The sequence below is a fragment of the Lolium perenne genome, chromosome 4, assembly GCF_019359855.2.
Source record: "Lolium perenne isolate Kyuss_39 chromosome 4, Kyuss_2.0, whole genome shotgun sequence".
Lineage (NCBI taxonomy): Eukaryota > Viridiplantae > Streptophyta > Magnoliopsida > Poales > Poaceae > Lolium > Lolium perenne.
The window spans coordinates 157,266,593-157,281,114 of NC_067247.2; the positions used below are offsets into that span (position 1 = coordinate 157,266,593).

The window sequence follows — 14,522 nt, forward strand, 5'->3', positions numbered from 1 at the left end:
TGTGAATGTGCTTGTGTACATATGATCGGCCACATGAATCGGGTTTATCCAACCAAGAACCCTATTACAATTGTAAGTGCATTTGCAGTGGTAGTATGTAGGGCGTCTCATTCTTTGTGCCATTTAGAGTACATTGTACCAATATGGAAAGTATGAGGCCATAAAATTTTACCAGTGTGAAGTGCATGTCAAACCACCACTATTCTAAATGCATGGTCTCCAATAGGCACCTTTGACCATTAATTTTGCAAGTGCAAAAACCGTAAAAACTATATTAATTGTTATAAAAATAATTTTATGACAACTAATATTAGTACTCCGCATCACCTTGCAAAATCTACATTTTTTTTTTGTATTTTGTTTTCACAAACGAGTTACAATTTCGGAGAAATGGACAAACCAAACCAAAACCAGTTACTACTTGCGTCCCCAAGCAAAACGTGCAGCAGCTTGGTTTCGTTCCCGGCACGAAACCTCCCTCGTCCACCGGCCGCCGACTCGACTCCCGATCTCCTCCTCCTCCTCCGGCCGCTATAAGTACCTCGCCGTCATCCGTTCCCCACCCCACCCACATTCCACAACACCAAAGCCATCTGGTCCTCTCCGCACCCGGGCCGGCCTCCATGGCGCGCGGCGATTCCAACTCCGGCGAGCTCTCCGCGCGCGCGTTCTCGATCCAGGGCTGCGTCGGGATGCTCCATCAGAACAAGCGCGTCGCTCGGGAGGAAGGCCTCAAGGATCTCATCGAGGCGCTCGAGGGCTTCGCGTGCGCCGACGACCACCGCTACGAGCGGGCCGTGGACCGCTGCTTCTACTTCCTCCACAGCGGGCCCGCCAAGGAGCGCAAGGACGCCTACCGCGCCATCGGCCTCTACGCGCTCACCGTCGGGCCCAAGGCCGAGCAGACGCTCCTCCTCGACAGGCTCTTCGACCTCGACCGCCTCGCGGGGATGCTCCCCTCCTCGCCCTCGGACGCGGCGAGAGCCGTCGCCGCGATCGACTGCCTCGCCGCCACCACCCTCGCCTGCGCCAAACTGTCCTGGGAGGCCAAGCGGACCCTCAAGGCCACATGGGAGGTGATCCAGCAGCCCGCGGCCGCCGCCATCCCGGAGGTCCTGGCCGCCGCCGTGTCCGCGTGGACCGTGACCCTCCCCGCCGCGCTCTTCATCGAGGACGACATGACCCCGTTCGTCCTCATCGCCAACCTCCTCAGGGCCAGCGACGCCGACCTCCGGATGGCGGGGGGCCACGCGCTGGCCGTGTGCATCGAGCTCGACATCCTGCCTCGTCAACCCAACATCCCCTGGCAGTACTACCACTACCGCAACTACAAGCTACCGGAGCCTGAACCCGACGAGAGGCCGGCGCTCGAGAGCAGGGTCGCCGAGCTCGCCTTCGGGGTGAACCCCGCGCGCACGAAGAAGGCGCACGACTGGGAGACCGTCCTGTTCCGCCAGATCGACGACTTCCTCAAGAAGAACGAGCAGCAGCGCGAGGGCTTGCTCACCAAGAAGAAGCAGCGCCCGGAGGAATCGATTCTCCATGCTGGCTGCGTCATCAAGGTCTCCAACTGGGGGAAGCAGGTCCAGCTCAAATTCCTCAAGCACTACATCGCCCAGGGCTTCGACCATCACGTCCGCCTCAACCTGCCACTCTTCCGGGACTCCTTGGGGCTCACCAGGGCTGCCGGCCGCGGCGCCCACAGAGAGGACCTGCCGCTGCCGGCCCATGAGGAGAAGCAGCTCAGGAAGGACCGCAAGAGCAAGGCCCTGAAGAGGGATCTACGGGACAAGATGCAACACTATGACGACTAAGCGCCCAATTCGATCTGGTATATATAGAGCTCTCTGTTTCTTCAGCTGGTATAGATCGAGCTTTCCCTGTTCAATTCCCATGAAAATTCTCAACAATTTGAGTTCATATTACCATGCTACTAGAGCTGGGTGGGATGCTTTGTGGAGGAATATTCAGGAATATTAACACTAGTGCTCAGTGTATGTAATGTTTCGGAGGAGAAGAAAATGCCTACATGTAGGAGTACTTTGCTATTGTTCATCTAGTTTTTCTTGCTCAAATTCATTACCAGAGCCCCTGTTGTTTTTTGTCAAGAAGTTAATACTAAGTGAAAATTAGCCTTTTCTTTTTTTGAGAAATCTGTGCTCAATACCAAGATCAAAACCATATATACAGCATTGTGGCGTATTTGGTTTTGTTAGTTACATGACCTTAAATGTACTAAGTAGCACCAAATTCATGGTCTTGCAATGACTCTAGGACGATATTGTTCAAACATGTGTCCTCAATTCTCCTAGCCGCTGAAGTGATTTTGGGTTCAGAGCTGACAACCCTCTGCTTGGCATTGCAATACGGACGAAATTGTTCAGTTATCGTTCCACATTCTGTATTGCTGTTCGAAAGCATATTTAGCAGGGGTGGTTGTACAGATCTCTAGTGCCAGATGTAGATCAAACAGCCAAACACACCTCGACACAAAAGTTCACAATTGCCCTTTTCGTTGCATCCCTGCCAGCATCAATGATCTCATGAAACCCTTTGATTGAACTAGTGCCACTAAGCGCAGAAGAAAGGAATGTTTGTTCGTAAATATACTCTTTTCTCCTGTACTATGTACGCTACTACTAATTTTCGCGGTGGAGTTGATTTCCTCCAACTCATTTATGCAAGCCATGTTTACTAGTACTGCACTGTACATTTTGATCGGATGTTGTTTATATCAGCAATCTTGTTTATATCCTCCTGTCTTGGGCTGATAAAAGCATTTTGATCGGATGTTGGTTTTAGCTTTCTGAACTATGCAATGAGGTGTTACTTTCACAATCTCGTTTCTGAGCTATACCGTGTGAGGTTAATCTCTTGCAACTGTGTTCTTGTGAATGAGCCTGAATGTAACCAATCTTCTCTATTCTCCGATATTTTAAATTTTGTTACAAGCCAAATTCAGCAAGACGGTAAACGAAGCCTACAACAAAGGCAACCACATGTTTTCCTAAAGAAATGGAAGCACGTGTCGAGGCATAGATTAAAATAGAAAAAAACCTAGCAGTAGCTATACCATCAGAAATGGGATCCTGAGTTTCAAGTATCTATAACATCTTATTTTCAAGTATCTATAACATCTTATGTATTTCTATGTTCGCTGAACTACTTCAGAAGCATTTTGTTAACCGGTGAATGAAATTAAACAGTTCTAGGAACATGCTACTACTCTTTCCGATCCATAAGATTATGTGTCGAAGTTGAGTTTCGGGTGTTGTCTTGTTTTGTTCGTGATAAATCTTGCATGAATCATGCTCAAATGAGTAGAAAGCCAAGCAAAGTCGTACATGCATTGTATGAAACTTTGTGAATGACTCTTCAACACTAAAATATTTGCATGCATGACTTGTCTGGTATTTTGACTAGGAATCTACGCAGCCTCGGCCCTATGTATTTTGGTGCCCTTGGGCGACGTAAAAAAAAGGGCCCTTTCAAAACGATATGTAGTATAACTCGATATATAAAAACTCTCAGTTTGTTCGCATATTACAGTAAAAATAATTATAAAATAGCAGGAAAATATAAAATGTATTTTGTACTAGTTTCATTACCTTAAATAAAGACCAAATTACCATGAGTACTTCGACAATTATGCTTCTCAAAAAGCTTCTCCGCGCATTTCTCGATGCAAAATCATTGACAATTGTTTCAAGATCAATGTTTTCCAAGATATCCTTCTCAATACAACATGTAGCCAAGCTATTCAATCTATCTTGTAACATAGTTGACCTCAAACAATTTTTTAGTAGCTTCAGTTTAGAGAAATTTTTTTCAGCTGAGGCTACAGTCACAGGTATAGTCAAGAGGATGCGATATGCAACTGACACATTTGGATAGCAATCAGCAGTTGTAACGAACTGAAGAATCTCAAGCGCTGACAAATCATCTAGCAATGTTACTTGGAGAACCTTTAACTCAGAAAAAAAAATCATCAAGATCAACATCACACGCCTAATTATGAGTAAAAGTTTGTGCAAAATCTTGCGAGCAAGCTATTTCATTCTTCGGTATTATCCAGCGTATATATGTATTGTTTGCACGCTCTACTAAGAGGTGGAAGATTTTGCTTGATAATGTTCCCAAACTAACTGTCAAACCTTTATCTAATACTCGTTGGGAGAGTCGAATAAAGAGTTTGCAACCTATAAAGTGCCAAACTCCGCAGATAATATCAGCTTTGAAGGAATTGGCTAAGGTTTCTACTGATGATGCGGCTGCAGTAAGTGATGCTCAAGGTTTGGTCAGTGCACTTCAGAAATTTGAAACTTTAGTTGGCATGGTTATTTGGCATGATATTTTATTTATTGTAAACATGGTGAGCAAAAAGTTACAGGAAAAAATTGTGTGCATTGATGCTACTATCAAACACATTGAAGGGGTAATTTCATTCTTCAAAACGTTCAGAGATAATGGGTTCGTTAAGAGTATTGAGAGTGCGAAAGCCATTGCATCAGGTATGGGCATAGAACCAATATTTCGTACAAAACGTCAAAGTAAAAGGAAGAGGCATTTTGATGAAATCAATGATGATGAGGAAGAACTACAACTATCAGCTATTGAATCCTTCAGAGTTAATTACTTTCTTGTAGTTGTTGATGCTGCAATTGCTTCACTGGAGGATCGGTTTGAGCAGTTGAATGCATTTGCAAAGGTGTTTGGTTTCTTATTCAACTCAAAAAATCTGAAGTCCTTGGATGATAGTAATCTGCAAAATAATTGCACTACTTTTGCACAAACTTTTACTCATAATAAGGCGTGTGATGTTGATCTTGATGATTTTGTTTCCGAGTTAAAGGTTCTCCAAGTAACATTGCCAGATGATTTGTCAGCGCTTGAGATTCTTCAGTTCGTTACAACTGCTGATTGCTATCCAAATGTGTCAGTTGCATATCGCATCCTCTTGACTATACCTGTGACTATAGCCTCAGCTGAAAGAAGTTTCTCTAAACTGAAGCTACTAAAAAATTGTCAATGATTTTGCATCGAGGAATGCGCGGAGAATCTTTTTGAGAAGCATTGAAGCATAATTGTCAAAGTACTCATGGTAATTTGATCTTTATTTGAAGTAATGAAACTAGTACAAAATACATTTTATATTTTGCTGCTATTTTATAATTATTTTTACTGTAATATGCGAACAAACTGAGAGTTTATATATATCTAGTTATACTACATATCGTTTTGAAAGGGCACCTTTTTTTTACGTCGCCCAAGGGCACCAAAATACATAGGGCCGGGGCTGACCGTTCCTTGTCCCTTTCTTCTCAATCCATGTTCCTTGTCCCTTTCTTCTCAATCCATTTTGATTGTAAGAACTTGTTGTTTCCATTGTGCAAATTGATCTTCTCTGTTCATTTTGCTGGTAAGAACTTGTTATTTATGTTATGTAAAGTAATAGAAATGGGCTAGCCTAGTTGGAAAAAAGCATGATACTCTGCCTACGAATAACACCACCCCTGGACGTGGGGGATACACACTCTCACTCAGAGTGGTATGTACTACCTCCGTTCCATAATGAGTGTCGCATCTTTGTCTATAGATATGGTTGTATCAAGAGTTCAAGACGCAAGACACATTTTAGTGTAGATACGTCTGTTTCTTGAAAAAGTTGCGACTCTTATTTTGGAACCAAAGGACATAGTAGGCCGGCCATAGAGAAAGCTAAGGTTTAGGTTAGGATCAACCGGGTGGCGCAGGGCAGCAATGGTGGGGGTGATAGGTCTAGCTAGTTGCCGTGCTGATGTTCCCCGATGAGTCAAGGAGGACGCTGATGTCCGAAACTGCGGTAGATGGTGCCCGACTCCGTGGAGAAGGAGCTCAAGGAGGACGTTGGCATCGCCACTCCTCCGCATCATGTTCCAGGACTGGTGCATGGAAGATACTTGAGCGAGACGAGCTGGCCCCAGAACCGCCATGTCTCTCATCGACAACATCCCCGCGCGTTATTCTAAAGCTGATTGGCCTAGCAATTCGTGACTAAGTATGTTGCAGCATTAGTATGTAGTAATAAGGCCCTCCTTCCATATATGCGTCAATCCCTAATCACCGATCTAAATCTGAACACCAACCACCTCTAAACCTAAGCCTCTCTCCCTCCTTCCTGCTCTCTCCCTCCTTCCTGCTCTTGTCCGGAGATGGACACAGTTTCCCGGAAAGACAATTCTAACGGAGCCGGTAACTACCGGACCAAAATCTACCACAAGATATATCGTGATTCGTGCAAACTGCTGTACCCCAGTGCTGGTATTCGTTCTGTTAATTGTGTATCTTCATTTACTGCTATTCCATGAACCCCACCCACGTAGTTGTGTCCGCTGGTAGTGCAAACTCACCGGGTGCTTTTCATGGGCTCTCTCTCCAGTTATTACACCAGCACAGCTAGCTAGTCCTAGTTATGAGTGAAATTTACCCCAGTTTTTTCCTATATTAATTGGAAATCATGCTTCATATAACCTTTTTTTAAAAATGTAGAAGTTCAGCTCCTTTTCGCAAATATTCTAGTTATTTTTCTTTCTTCACACGAATATGATTCACACACATTCCAGTTTCTTTTTCAAAATAGTTCAGTCCGCTTAAAATATCTCGAAATTTTTGTGAGCAACTCAAATAAAATGATCAATATATTTTTCTAAGTATGGGTTCAGTAATATCTTGGTATCAAAGAAATATGGCACATATTATGTATATTTACTGAAATTTGAATCATGCCAAGAATTATCTAATTACATTTCAGAAATCAATTATATAGAAATTTTGAAATCATGCTTTGTACAATCTCTTGAAAAATATATAGAAATTCAGTTCGTTTTTGGTCACACATAATCCAGATTTCATTTTGTACACACAAATATGATTCACACATATTCCAGTTATATTATCTTTTTTCAATAGTTTTATTTTGTTTTATATTTTCATAAATTTTCTTCAAAATATTGTGAGCAACTCAAATCTACCTGCAATGGTCATATTTGGTGTAAATATGGGTTCCATCTTCAGTAACATCTTGGTATGAAAGAAATATGGCACATATTTAGTATATTTACTGAAAATTAAGCCATATCAAATTCTACCCAGTTACCATTCAGAAATCAATTTTCTATAAGAGATGCAGGTATTATATCATGGAATAACCTCCACCAAAATAATTTCTCAATCTGGGATTTTTTTCTGTTGGATTTTGACAAGAATTTCTGAATTTGAGCATTACCAAATAGTATCACACGATGATTGAATCTAAAGCTGAACCAAATAGGGGATTGGATGTAGTACTGTAGAAGATTTGACACTAGATTGGAGAGTAAAATTCAGATTGAACCACCAAAAACAAGCGCAACCAAAATCACTCTCCAGTTCTGTATTCAAACAAAATAATCTCTAGGTCGAGAAATGAATCCCAAACCTATCCTGCAAATGAGCATGGGGCCGCCGCTTCGTCATCCTCCGGTTGGTCTTGTCGAGGAGGCCGGGGCGACGATGAGGTGCACCGGCGCCGAAACAGGAGGAGACGGTGGATTCAGAGCTTGAGACGGACATTGTGCTCATGTACGGCACTGCCGTTCCGGCCGCAACCTCGTCTCTGTCTTCTCCGCACCAGCACGAACCCCTGCAGTTCCGGCTGCCGTCTCGTCGTCTCGCTGGAGGTCCAGCTCCGCCTTCCTCGCGGTTGGTGCCGCCGGTGCGCCTCTGGGGGGTCCGTGTCGACGAAGTCGGTGTGGAGGACGCCGTCCCTGCTCGCCAACTGCCAAGCCGCGCCGCTGCTAATTTTCTGGATCTTGATCCAGTCCCAGAGAGAAAGCAGGAGCGAAATTAGCCATAATGGCCACCAGTAGATACGTATTGTATCCGTGGCGCAGCTTCTCTGGAGGCAATACCCAATAAAAGTTCATAATACCGCTTCGGCCAGCACGCATCACGAGCAAGGAACGCATGGGCAGATGGTGACCGGTAGTTACCGGCTCCGCTAGAAAATCCGCACCCCACAGTTTCCGTGACGCTGCCGCCGACGTTTCGTCACGGCTGCCATGCGAACACGCCGCCGCCGTACGTGGCTCCCCGCCGTGTCGTCGTCGCTCACGTTCAGTGGACACGCCCTGCTCCAGGGTGGCACAAACTGAACTTCGACGGCTCGGTGCACCATGACGGCTCGGGACGCGCCAGCATTGGAGGAGTTATCCGGGACAGCTACGGCCGCACGGTGCTGGCATTCGGCGAGAGGACGCCGCACGCAGGCGTGGGCGAGGTCGAGGCCAGGGCGCTCATCCACGGCCTCCATCTTGCGCTGCAGAACGGATGCGACCGGCTGGTCGTGGAGGGCGACGACCTGACTCTGGTGCGGCTGCTTCGCGGCGATTCGCCGCACACACGGATCCCGTGGGCCATGTACAATCAGATCGTCCAGCTGCTCAGCTACTTCCGAGACGTCGTGGTGCAGCATGTGTACCGAGAAGGGAACGCGGTGGCCGATGCCTTGTGCCATGAGGCGTATCGGTGCTCCAACCTCTGGACGGACCTCCAACTAGTGCCGCCCGCGGTTCGCGCCAAGCTTGAGGACGACCGTCGCGGTGTCGTGCACCCGCGGTACCGATCCGCGTGAAGACATGATCAAGCAGATCGACTCCTCTTTCCGGCCAAGAAGAACAAGGAAATCGATCGGCGTGAAGATATGATCAAGATCGACTCCTCCGACCAAGAAGAGCAAGGGAATCGAAGGGGCAGAAGACTGAAGCATGCCGAAATCTGGGAAGACATGATCAAGATCGACTCCTCCAGTCGAGTGCCGACCAAGAACAGCAGACAGATCGATGTGGAAGAAAGCTAGAGAAGCATGCCAGAATCTGAGAAGATACCTAAGAGGGAGTCCCGGCGAGATTTGGCAGACGCATGGCGTAGACGACAGCCTGTTCCAGATACTCTTCATCACCGGTGTCTACCAGGAAGCTTCAGCCGCAATGCAGGTATGAGTTGCATCCATTTCAAACTCGGGATAAACAAACATCACTTCACAAATATGAGTTGCATCGCTATATCCATTTTACACAAGAACTGTACATGCCAAAGCTCGTCTTTCACACATTCATCATATATTTTGGTTTCGCAGGTCTCGATGTGGTGTCGTCGGAGACGCAACCGATGTTCACCGCCTGAACAACAGTAGAGATCGGAGACGACAGCAGCACGTTGTTCTGACGCGATCCATGGATCCAAGGTACTCCTAGGGATGTTGGCTCCGGCAATCCAAAGACTGTCCAGAACCGTAGCAGCAGTTGGACGAGACATCAGAGGCCACCTCTCCCAATGGGCCATCCTTCAGTTCATTAGCCTCTGGGCGGCAACCATCACTACCCCTACTCCGGACGGGAATCACTCCTCGAAATCAGCATATCTCTCAAATTCAGATGGTAACCACGTTCTAGCAGAACAAATGTTCCGATAGCAGCGAGCAACAGAGCTGACCTGCGACAGGGCAGCCCTTCTTGTTGCCTGTACAAGACCCAAAGGTACCATTCACATACAGCAAATAGTTTTATGAGTTGCATCTAGTAGTTAAAATCGGGATGTTTCGGCTATTTCATATATTTCAAACTCCGGGACAAACAAACAAACATCATTTCACAAATATGAGTTGCATCGTATATCCATTTTACACAACAAATGTACGGCTCTTCTTTCACACACTCATCATACATTTTGGTTACGCAGGTCTATCGGAGGCAGCAGCAACACGTTGCTCTGGCACGATCCATGGATCCAAGGTAGGAATGTAGGCTCCAGCAATCCTTGCGTTCGTCAAGCTATCTTCCAAGACTATCCAGAACAGTAGCAGGGGGATGAGACATCAGAGGCCGCCTCTCCTTACGGGCCATCCTTCAGTTCATTAGCCTCTGCGCGGCAATCCTTGGAGACGGGGATGATCCGTGGAGATGGAGGTGCACTCCAGCCGCTAATTCCTTCAAGAACCAGAGCAAGCTTCCGAGCAATTTGGCTCGATACCAACAAGCACATCTTCAAGGACAAGAGCTCTACCACAGAGGAGGTGGTGGAGACGTTGAAGAACATGACCTAAAGGTGTCGAAAACAGAGGATCTTACAAGAAGAACAAATGTCCACAGAGCTGACCTGCGACAGGGCAGCCCTTCTTGTTGCCTGTACAAGACTCCAAGGTACCATTCACATTCAGCAAATAGTTTTATGAGTTGCATCTAGTGGTTAAACTTGGGATGTTTCGGCCATTTCATACATTTCAAACTCCGGGACAAAAAAACAAACATCACTTCACAAAGACGAGTTGCATCGCATATCCATTTTATACAAGAATTACATGCCAAAGCTCGTCTTTCACACTCATCATACATTTTGGTTTCACAGATTTGAGGTTGTGTCGCTAGAGGCACAAGGGATGTTCACCACCTCAACCACAGTAGAGACCAGAGACAGCAGCAGCACGTTTCCAACAGCCACGGACTCGATCCGCCCCTGGTGGCAACGCATTCAGCCGCTAATTCCTTCAAGAATGTGAGCAGACTTCAACGGCACAGGCGCACAGCCCTATGCATCTTCCGAGCAATTTGGCGCAAGACGAACAAGCACATCTTCAAGGACAAGAGCTCTACATCTACCACAGAGGAGGTGGCGGAGACATTGAAGAACAACCTAAAGGAGTGGAAAACAGCGGATCTTCGTGGAATTGCAACAGTTATTATATATACTGTACCATAATTGTAATAGGGTACGTAGAGTGGACTGAGCCCTGATGCTCCGTCTGTGGAGTCATCAGTGGGACATAGGCCTTCATGGCGCTGGCAAAAATCTTGTAAATTACATTCTCTTTATCTTAATATATTGATATGTGGAGCTCCTGTGGTGTCCTCGAAAAAAAGGTCTCGAGCTGCTCTATAAGGTTTGGAAACACGCTTGTCTTTGAGACCACATCTTTTGGACCATCACATCGTTTGCACAGCTCTCCATCTGAATGCCATGGCTGGCATACCCCTGTCATATGCCCAGAAGAATGTGTCATTTCCACAAGGAAACACTTTTATATTGTACGCTAGAGCAGTTAACAACTGACAAAATTAAAGACACAGAGTTTGGTATAATTGTTTCAAGCCCTTGTATAATCATGAATTCTTATTCATCAGGTTTCCTAAAGCTTAAAAGCATAAACATGTGGATACTTTATTAAAAAAGACCTTGTACTGGAATTTCTCCAAAAGTGATCATACTGTATCGAGTGACTTAAGAAAAAAGTACCCACGTTGAAACTGTTAAAAATGATCACTCTAAAAAGGCCCAAGAGTTGGAATAAAATTTTCAAACCCTTGTATAATCATGACTAGTTATTCATCAGGTTCCCTATTAGCATAAACAAGCGGCTATTTTATCAAAATCCTAGTGCTGAAATTGCTCCAAAAAGCAGAGTGGTTCTTGAAGAAGTAATCGTCTAGCTCAACAGGACGTAAATGAGAGAGTGAGACGGACCTTGGACTCCCTTGCAACAGTTTCATCCTAGCATGTTGTCCAGTCAAACGCCAAAATCAAACTTGCATGACTGCCATTACACAAGTACAAAAGAGTGAATAACATGGAGAAATCGCAGAGAAGGGCTGCCTATCAGGACAAGAATTCACCATGTGGCAAATATAAACCGGCACTCCCTCACCTTAATCTTGCAGTTCAGCATCTGTGGATTCAACCTCCATGCTGTTTGATTGAACAGAGGCTACAAGGTCCTTGATTCTGAGGGGAGCATGCCTGGCAGCATACTGGAACAGAACCTGCACTCACACAATAAGAGGTTAGGTACATGTGATGAATACAATATTATTTGAATCGGTGCATGGTAAAGCCGTCACTTACTTTGGAATGGCTATCAGCAAAAGTACACGTGCGGTTCAGCTTCCCGGCAAACTGCAGCTCACCAGTCTCTATCTTCCCATCTACAAGTTTCATGCTTTTATCTCTTAAACTGAAGTGGAGAAGGTTCCCTGGTCGCAGGTTGACTCCATAAAAATATAAGAGTATGTTTTGCTTAAAACAAATTCAGATGCAAAAATAACTGGTGGTCACTGTATAGGAAAGTAAGTAGAATCAAGAAAGAGCACACAGCATCTACAAATCTGTTTGTAAATACTAAGTGCATAACTGGTAGCAACAGCATTAAGGAACGGGAATGGACATGAACAAGCTATTATGGTTGGAATGAACCATCAAGATGATACTTTCAGCACCATGTAGTACATGATGTATGTATGCAGAAATAAAGTTCATCTGAACTTCAGCGAATGGTAACAAGGAGTGGAACACTGAGACACAGATCCTGTGTGATAATTACTTCTATTTTGTGGAAATACAAGTCGCGTTTAAAAAAAGTACCTTCCGTATAAATTCGCTGTACTGAATACAATTGGAGGGTCATCAGAAGCAATTAGTTTTCCATTCTCTTGCAGCTCAAGAACAACCTGATAACACATGAAGAAATAAGACCAGTAAAACTATTAAGGGATAAAGTGAAGCCTAGCAGGCACAAGAGTTAAAACTCCATCCGTTTGATAATTCTTGTCATGGTTTTAGTATAAATTTGAACTAAAACCACAACAAGAATTATAGAACGGAGGGATTACTATTTTTCATATTTAATAGACAGTTATCAATTTGGTTACAGTATAGGCAAGCATAACTAAGAAAGGAACCTACATGCTGCTCGATTGGGACGTGTCCCTCACTATCTGTATCAAGAACATACTGGCTGCAAGCCACATCTTTCCATACCAATGTCAGGGGCGTGATTCCAGATTGATAGTGCGCATGCCTGATAAGAGAAAAAAAAAATCACCTAGATCGGTCAATTCAACGGTGTAAACTGTAAACGGAGATAGCAAACATGAGCGCATGTATCAAGACCAGATTAATACAGGTATTCTAGAAACAGACGTTACTTGTTGTAAAACAGCAAACCATCCTTGACATAAGGTGTGATTCCTGAGAACGCTGCTTCAAGACCCTCGAGTGTAGACTCGTACATAGGGAAGGCACTAAATCTATACCGATGGTACGCCGACGGAGGATCACCAGCAGAAATCTCGGTGAGCTTCTAGTTCACCCAGAAAATCCTAAACTCGGCGGTGCAATCATACAACAAATAGCCTCACCAACAAATCATATCAACGATGTAGTACGCCTCGTCAGGCTGCAGGATAAGAACACAAAGATTAGAAACAGGCCTTAAAGCAAGTAGGTAGATGATCAAGCAGCCATTGACCTCAAAAGAAAAGTCAATTTGCTTGGCTAACTCGTGGAATATTCAGTCGCGCTTACAGTAGGATCTTGCTGGGCCAGAGATCACCCTCTTTGATCAGTTGGGAAGCTCCGAAGGGAACCAATAAAGAATGGTCCCATTACGGAGCCTGCTGATCGATGCCGTTCGGTGACACGGCCAGGCATCAATTGCCGTCAGCCCTGGCAGAAACATGCCTACATACAGAAAAAAAAAGAGTTGTTGGAGCTAAGTCATTAATCCAATAAATGTTGGAGCAAAGTCTATCCTTGCTGGTTACTAATGACTTGACATGTCATAGTAGTGCCAGTGCTATTTTTCAGTAGTAGGCTAACGTAATGCGTTCTGAATTTCAAATTAGAAGACAGACACTAAGTTTGTTGCTAGTTGAACTGAAAAGATCGTCTTTGTAGGACACTAGAGCCAAATTGAATTGAACCAAGACGAGGAGGTGACGATGGATTATACCAGTCGTGGGCGAGGTGGGGAGGGGCGTCGACCATCCACTTGGACAGCATTTTCTGGCCGTGGCTACGTCGGCGACGGCGGGCTAGTCGCCGTGGGCCTCTGCCTCGGGGGAGGGTGTCGATTGGTCGGCGGATGGGGGAGACAGTAGGGAGTTGGCGAGGCTGCGGGCGCGCGCCGGGCGGACTGGGTTCGGAGGGCGGAGTCGCGGTGGCGCTGCTGGTCAGAGATGGCGGCGCGCTTGTAGAGCCGGCGGGGGTCGTGCTGCGGCGGCGGCGCCATGGCTGGCTGTGACTGATTGATGGCGTAGCACGGCATCCTGAGTCGGGGCTCTTGATTCAACGGATCCGAGCTACTCCATCCATAAAAAAAAATGTCGCAAATCATCTAAATTTAAATGTATTTACATTAAGAAGTATTTAGATACAGCAAAATTACACAAACTCAGAATATCTATTTATGGCCTAAAAATTGTAAGAAAGTGAAAGTACTTTTTGGTCTTTTAAGAAAAGAAGCCCCGCCATTCATTATTAGGTTCATTCCATCTTTACAGATTTTGACCAAATATTTACGAGAAAATATCAACATCCATAACATGAAATTTATTGTACTAAAATTATTATAAAGTATACTTTTATTTATATAGTACTATGAATACTGATCTTATATAATTAGAATTAATATTTGTAAGAATAAATATTTCATCAGTCAACAAGCCTAGGGGCTT

At 45.1% G+C, this 14,522-nt stretch overlaps 1 protein-coding gene and 1 non-coding gene across 2 annotated transcripts; one reads left to right on the forward strand and one right to left on the reverse strand.

Annotated features, from left to right (window-relative positions):
• The first annotated feature begins 623 nt into the window (after window positions 1–623).
• On the forward strand, window positions 624–1,814 carry LOC127347323 (uncharacterized). The gene has a single exon (XM_051373522.1). The coding sequence runs from the start codon at window positions 624–626 to the stop codon at window positions 1,812–1,814; it is 1,191 nt and encodes a 396-aa protein (XP_051229482.1).
• An 8,498-nt stretch (window positions 1,815–10,312) lies between these two features.
• Window positions 10,313–14,146, reverse strand: LOC127294261 (uncharacterized). The gene is made up of 9 exons (XR_011742938.1): window positions 13,799–14,146; window positions 13,343–13,527; window positions 12,993–13,243; window positions 12,751–12,865; window positions 12,430–12,515; window positions 11,914–12,041; window positions 11,717–11,831; window positions 11,536–11,605; window positions 10,313–11,046 (listed from the first exon to the last, which is right to left on the reverse strand). It is a non-coding gene; the product is annotated as an uncharacterized protein (transcript).
• Window positions 14,147–14,522: the final 376 nt, after the last annotated feature.